The sequence below is a fragment of the Xenopus laevis genome, chromosome 7S (assembly GCF_017654675.1).
Source record: "Xenopus laevis strain J_2021 chromosome 7S, Xenopus_laevis_v10.1, whole genome shotgun sequence".
Classification (NCBI taxonomy): Eukaryota; Metazoa; Chordata; class Amphibia; order Anura; family Pipidae; genus Xenopus; species Xenopus laevis.
In genome coordinates this window covers 69,654,901-69,662,783 of record NC_054384.1, presented here as the reverse complement: position 1 = coordinate 69,662,783, position 7,883 = coordinate 69,654,901, and the positions used below count along the sequence as shown (strand labels likewise).

General features: G+C 40.2%; 1 protein-coding gene across 1 annotated transcript in view; it reads left to right on the top strand.

Annotated features, from left to right (window-relative positions):
* The first annotated feature begins 4,696 nt into the window (after window positions 1–4,696).
* The window catches only part of LOC121396441 (neurofilament medium polypeptide-like), a 151,765-nt gene continuing 148,578 nt past the window's right edge, over window positions 4,697–7,883 (top strand). Inside the window, exons 1-2 of the mRNA XM_041571348.1 lie at window positions 4,697–4,714; window positions 5,360–5,401. Of these exons, the coding sequence (XP_041427282.1) occupies window positions 5,369–5,401 (33 nt within the window). The 5' untranslated portion in view covers window positions 4,697–4,714; window positions 5,360–5,368. The remainder of the gene's footprint in view (window positions 4,715–5,359; window positions 5,402–7,883) is intronic.

The window sequence follows — 7,883 nt, the reverse complement described above, 5'->3', positions numbered from 1 at the left end:
ATAATATAAACACATACATGATACTCATAGTTCTCTGTATAACACAGTCTGCAGACTTATGCCTTTATATGATCAATATAAGTGACATCTAAAATCCTTATCAATGAACATTTGGGGGTACAATATACCATATCATACATGAGCAATGTTTACAATTCAATGTATACACTCAGCCTGTAGCCCTGTGTCTATATATTGTCACAGAACCCCTCAGTGACATCTTATAACCTTATCAATTTACAATAGGGGTACATTATCCCTTGTTATGTAATGAATGATCATGGCCATTCCCTGTATAATTCAGCCATCAACTTTCTGCTTTTACATGGCCGCAGAACCCCTGAGTGACTTCTAAATGTCCTTATAATTTACAGCGGGGGCACATTATCCATTTTAACTACATGAGTGAATCTCAGAGTTCCCTGTATAATTCAGCCTGCAGACTTGAGCCTTTATATGGTCACAGAACCCCTGAGCCCCATCTAATTTCCTTGTGATTAAAGTAGGGGGTACATTAGTTTATCCCACTTTGTAACAATTCAATTGTTACTATTTTGATATTTAAGAGTCTAGTGTACAACTCAGCCTGCAGCTTTGTGCCTTTTTATGGTCACAGAGCCCTAGGTGACATCCAACATCCTTATTAAAGTAGGAGTAACATTATCCATATAATACATTTGTGATGCTCAGAGTTTCCCTGTATAACTCAGACTGCAACTTTGCGCCTTTATATGGTGACAGAACCCCTCAGTGACTACTAAATATCCTTATCATTTACCGAAAGAGGGTAGGGGTAAATAATCCTTATACAACATGAGTGATACTCAGAGTTTCCTGAATAACTCCGTCTGCAGCCTTGTGCCTTTACATAGTTACAGAACCCTTCAGTGACTTCTAATATCCTTATGATTTAAAGAAGGGTTACATTATCCCTAATACTACATTATTAATACTTCAAGAGTTCCCTGTATAACTCAGTCTGCAGCCTTGTGTTTTTATATAGTCACAGAACCCTTCAGTGACTTCTAATATCCTTAGCATTTACAGTAGGTCTTACATTATCCCTAATAATACATGAGTGCTACTTAACCTGCAGCCTTGTCCCATGAGGCCCTAATTCATATATAATTTCAATAAATATTGTCAGTGTTGGACTGGCCCACCGAATACCAGGAAAACTGCCGATGGCCCCAAGTGTCAGTGGGCCCTCCTGCTTCTAAACATTTGGCCTATTTCATGGTCATTATCAATTTCTATGAGAACAAAGAAGCGAAATAGACGGATTAATAGATTATAGTATGTAAAGAAAAAGACTAGGAGAATAGAGGTTGAGTGAGGAGAGGAAAAATAATATTACTGAGAGTGGCCCCTGGTCTAAGGTTTTTGGGTGGCTCCTGGTGTCCCAGTCGGACCACTGTGTGGGGGTCCCTGAGGTATCAGTCCCAGTGGGCCCAGGACCCCCAGTCCAACACTGAATATTGGTAAAACAAGCAGTGGCTTAACTAGAATGTACTGGCCCCAAACAAATTAACCCTAGGGCCCCCAACATATTCAAAGGTTGTCCTGTTTTATCCATACAGTATATGTTGAAAGTGCACATGAATTAGGGCCTTACGGGCCCCTATAATTTATGGGCCCCCTCTGCAGCCGCAGGGTCTACTTGCTCTGTTTCTCCTGATTCCCCAGCATTGGTAGTTCAATGGTTTCCAAGGCTCCGTTGTCAGTTCCCTGAGAGATTGATTATCTTTTTTCCCTATTACCATTGGGATCAACCATCATTTTTTACCGGCAGGTAATCCTGGAACCCGCCAGCGACCCGAGGATTTGGTGCAGGAGTCGGCCAGAACCCACCCAACCCGCGGGTTTCAGGCAGGTCCGGAATTCACCTGCACATTTTTGCTGCGCACCAGCGAGACCGGTGGGAAGTAAGGAGAAGGAGTGCAGGAAACGGGTCTGGGCCCAGCCAAACCCTGGGAACTGTCCTATCCTGAAACTATTGTGGAACATCAAGACAATTACTGATACAGATATCCCGGACACTCAATCACAGTTGTCTTAAATTATTCCTCCCTCTCTGCTAGCCTGTACAGAAAATGATCCATTCCTGTTGATACTGCAAAGGCCCTCATCCTAATGAAACGGAGACAGACTGATAGCCTAAGAAACTGACCCAATCAACTGGCTGAAAATCCAGAGTTTAGACCTACCTCAACTAAAAAAAAACACAGAGGTTTGCAAATTAATAGTTTTATTGGATGTAATTCACAAACATTGACCCACAAATTATAGGTATTCCCCTGTACTAAGTACAATTCAGCAGGAACAGTCCCTAAGTTTGGTAGTTTGCTCATAGGCTGTACCGAGAGTTCACATAAAACTATAACTATGTACTAATATATCCCCTGTACTAAGCACAATTCAGCAGGAAACAGTCCCCAAAGTTTGCTCAAAGCCTGTACAGTAAGATCCCATAAAACAATGGCAGCAAAGGTATTCCACTGTACTTAGCAAAATTCAGCAGGAACAGCCCCTATGTTTGCTCATAGCCTGTACAGAGAGATCCCATAAAACTATGGCACCATCTCTACCTACTATAGCTGCTATCCCAAAGCCCACACTCCCTTCCCAAATGTGTTGCAAGGACCCCAATATTTGCAGAGACCACTGCAGATGCTAGGTTGGTAGCTGAAGAGAAGAACATGTAGATGGCTTTTAATCTGACATATGCTCTTCATATAATGTGGAAAGTAATTGAAAAAAGTCTTTATTTCTGGGGAACAATCTGAAAACAATTGAAACTTGAAAATTTGGAAGGTAAACAACCGCTTTAAGTATATGGCACCAGCTAAACAAAAACTGTTCACTGGCTCCATATCCATCACCACTGACCCCAATAAGAAACAACACTGACTACTTACCTGGGATTGAACATAAGGGATACAAAACTGCTTTTGGGCTCCAGATCTTCAATTCGAGGCACCTTCTAGGCATGGAAAAAGACCATTTCCCATGTTCCTAAAAAACAAAGCGTTGAGTTGGGTGAGTTGGGACAAGTGGAAGGTACAGACAGCTTGAAACATTACATGGACGTCTATATCAATAGGAATACTGTGTGTAGACCACTAACCAGCTTTGAAACATAAAGCTCTATAAATACACCGACACGGACTCTCTCTAACGTACAAGGTCATGCTGGAACACAAACACCCCAATTTACCGGACTATACTAAGTCTTCGGAAACAGACTTTAACCTCAATCCCTGAGCAAGATTGGCTGAACATATTCCAAATAATCACAAAATGCTCAATAAGCAATAAATACCAAGAACACTAGGATCCACCATCTCTACAAGCCAAGGACCCCCCCGGTTCTACCAGACTGAGCAACAGCAGCAGCACTGATTGGAACCATGGCTGATGAATGAATGGACCCAACAGATATGGCAGCGCAGTAACTGCACTGACTCAATAGGCCACACATACAAAGCAATGCTCTGTGTACTTAATAGTCTGTGTATGTGCTGCACATCAAATTAGAAAAAATGTCATATAAACCGCACTCATCAACAGGGGACACTTCCCTTTAAGAGCAGGGGACAGAGGTGACTTCCACCTGGAAATGTGACCGTTGGTTCAGTCCGTTGGTTGGCCCTGTGGTGAGAGGTAAGAGTACTTTCCCTCTGGGAGATTTTTTGCCAAAAAACCTTTATTTTAGTGGAAAAAGAGGAGGGAATGTGGGCAATGTCCCACAGAGATGAGCAGGTGTTGTGCCTCTCCCTGATTTTAGTGAATTTGGATATTTTTCCCCTAAAATGTGCTTGGGAGATGCCTTTAATCTTAGTGCTGGTTGGGGGGACACAGACTTTTTGTGGATTTGGCATTATGCAGGGCTGCCAGCAAATATTCACATTATCTACAGAAGGAAACTTTTGGGGACCCTGTAGCACACCATAAGGAACTAGGGGTGGGAAGCAGAGGCACGTGCCATGGGGACAGTTGGGGGTGATGAGTGGGGGACATACAGCAGGTCCCATAGAAGAGAGGAGACTTTACACCTAGGGTTTGACAGTTGGTTTAGTCCGTTGGTTGGTTAAGTGTATATTCCCTCTAAGAGATATTTTGCCAAATAACCTTTACTATAGTAAAAACAAGAGGGGGAAAAGGTTAGGTGACGCCCCCAAGCAGATGTTGCTCCTCTCCCTGATTTTAGTGAATTTGGAGATTTTTCCCCTAAAATGTGCTTGGGAGAAGCCTTTAATGTTAGTGCTGGTTGGGAGACACAGACTTTGGCAGTTATTTAGGGCTCTCTGCTAATTGACTGTGTGAGGAAACTTCCAGCATTCTAGAGACTGAGGCTCAGTACCTGCTGGAACTGATACAAAGCTCAAACTTTAGGGGAAATACATTTCTGCTTTCCTCTGTATTAAATAGGAAATATTAAGCGCTAAATTCCTTAACTTGCCTTTATATTCTCTTTTCTATACAGATTGCTACAGTGCCTTTCCTGCATTTTTGGACCGCGACTTCGGTGATTCACACCTGCCCATTAACACCTGGGAGTTTTTTTTTTTGGCTTCTCCATTGTTCATATAATTACATCTTTATCTGAACAGTGTAAGAGAGCCAGGGGTTCCTTAGGGAGACCCCCCTTGGGGTGCCCCGGCCTTGTGCCGCCCCCTATATTTTTTCCCCATCGGAGAATCTTCTTTAAGAGGTAATCTTGCAAATTCAACTGATTCAGCACATGATTTCTTCTTCAGCGAGTCTGTCGTAAATTCACTTGGGGGGCCGGCTTTGTGCATATGAGCCCATACGGCTACTGTATATGGTATTTATAAGAAGCCAATCCATCAACAGCATTAATAATGGGCTTTAATCATTGACTGGAACAATGTTTCATACAAATGGGAGAATATAGATAAGGAAATAATTAAATGGGTTGTTCACCTTTAATGTATATTTTAGTATGTTACAGGATGGCTACTTCTAAGCAACTTTTCCACTGGTCTTCATTAAATGTTTTCGATAGTTTTCTGACTCTTTCCAGCTTTCAAATGGGGGTCACTGACCCCATCAAAAGACAAATGGTCTGTAAGGCTACACATTTATTGTTATTGCTACTTTTCTTCAGCACATGGTTGCTAGCGTAATTTGGACCCTAGCAACCAGATAGCTTTAATTGCAAACTGGAGAGCTGCTGAAGAAAAAGCTCAATAACTCAAAACCCACATATAATAAAAAAGGCAAACCAAGTGCAAATTGTCTTAGGATATCATTCTCTGCATCATACTAAGAGTTCATTTAAAGGGGAACAACTCTTGACTTCATTTTGGCTGATTAAGTCTATTTGTCCCTCTAGGTTTCAACGATGGACAAGAAGCAGAGAAATCCATCTCTTCTGGTAATGCCTCAGTGTAAAACAATCCTCTCTCATCTGAACTGGTGTTTCCCTTTCACTCTTCTATATAAGCTCTCCTTAAGCAGCTGTCTGTCTGTCTGCTTCCTTTTATATATATACGTATATATATATATATATACACACATATATATATATATACATACATACATATATATATATATATATATATTGCACTCTTAACAATCCACAGCTGCCTGGGTGCTGGTCAACACATTAGTATGCAGTGAACAAACAAGCCACACTCCAAGGACCTAATTTTGAAAAATAAAGGTGAAGTTTTATTCTCAACGTTTCGACTCCTTAAGTGGGGCCGTCTTCAGGAGACTCTCCTGAAGACGGCCCCAGTTAAGGAGCCAAAACGTTGAAATAAAACTTCACCTTTATTTTTCAAAATTAAGTCCTTGGAGTGCGGCTTGTTTGTTCACTGTATATATATATATATATATATATATATATATATATATATATATATATATATATATATATATATATATATATATATATATATATATATATATATATATATATATATATATATATAATCCAGGGAATCCAATCACTACGTTTATTAAATTTTCAAAATAAAATGCCCTTATTCCTGGCATGTTTGCCCCATAAAAACCCAAACCCCTTTCTGTCTCTATTCTCCTCAGAGCCAGAGCCACTTAGTATTCTGTCCCTAATGCTTTTTCTTTTCACTTACAGATGCTGTACTCCGTCCTGAAGGACTTCAGGGCGGAATTTACGGACTTTGAGGCCCTCGCTTCTTATTATGGTAAAAATCCTATATTATTTATCAGTTCCTAAGGTTGTGCCATTAATAAGAAGCGAGGGCCTCAAAGTCCGTAAATTCCGCCCTGAAGTCCTTCAGGACGGAGTACAGCATCTGTAAGTGAAAAGAAAAAGCATTAGGGACAGAATACTAAGTGGCTCTGCTCTGAGGAGAATAGAGACAGAAAGGGGTTTGGGTTTTTATGGGCAAACATGCCAGGAATAAAGGGCATTTTATTTTGAAAAATTTAATAAACGTAGTGATTGGAATTCCCTGGATTATATATATATATATATATATATATATATATATATATTATATAATATATATATATATATATACAGTGAACAAACAAGCCCGCACTCCAAGGACTTAATTTTGAAAAATAAAGGTGAAGTTTTATTTCAACGTTTTGGCTCCTTAACTGGGGCCGTCTTCAGGAGAGTCTCCTGAAGACGGCCCCACTTAAGGAGTCGAACGTTGAGAATAAAACTTCACCTTTATTTTTCAAAAATTAGGTCCTTGGAGTGTGGCTTGTTTGTTCACTGCATACTAATGTGTTGACCAGCACCCAGGCAGCTGTGGATTGTTAAGAGTGCAATAATATATATATATATATTATGTATGTATGTATGATGATATTATATTGTGTGTATATATATATTTATATACGTATATATATAAAAGGAAGCAGACAGACAGACAGCTGCTTTAAGGAGAGCTTATATAGAAGAGTGAAAGGGAAACACCAGTTCAGATGAGAAGAGGATTGTTTTACACTGAGGCATTACCAGAAGAGATGGATTTCTCTGCTTCTTGTCAATCCGTTGAAACCTAGAGGACAATAGACTTAATCAGCCAAAATGAAGTCAAGAGTTGTTCCCCTTTAAATGAACTCTAGTATGATGCAGAGAATGATATCCTAAGACAATTTGCACTTGGTTTGCCTTTTTTATTATATGTGGGTTTTGAGTTATTGAGCTTTTTCTTCAGCAGCTCTCCAGTTTGCAATTAAAGCTATCTGGTTGCTAGGGTCCAAATTACGCTAGCAACCATGTGCTGAAGAAAGTAGCAATAACAATAAATGTGTAGCCTTAACAGACCATTTTGGTCTTTTGATGGGGTCAGTGACCCCATTGTTGAAGCTGGAAGAGTCAGAAAACTATCGAAAACATTTAATGAAGACCAGTGAAAAGTTGCTTAGAAGTAGCATCCTGTACATACTAAATATACATTTAAAGGTGAACAACCCATTTAATTATTTCCTTATCTATATTCTCCATTTGTTGAAACTTGTTCCAGTCAATGATTTAAAGCCCATTATTAATGCTGTTGATGGATTGGCTTCTTATAAATACCATATACAGTAGCCGTTATGGGGCTCATATGCACAAAGCCGGCCCCCCAAGTGAATTTACGACAGACTCGCTTGAAGAAAAATCATGTGCTGAATCAGTTTGAATTTGCAAGATTACCTCTTAAAGAAGATTCTCCGATGGGGAAAAAATATAGGGGGCGGCACAAGGCCGGGGCACCCCAAGGGGGGGGGGGTCTCCCTAAGGAACCCCTGGCTCTCTTACACTGTTCAGATAAAGATGTAATTATATGAACAATGGAGAAGCCAAAAAAAAAAACTCCCCAGGTGTTAATGGGCAGGTGTGAATCACCGAAGTCGCGGTCCAAAATGCAGGA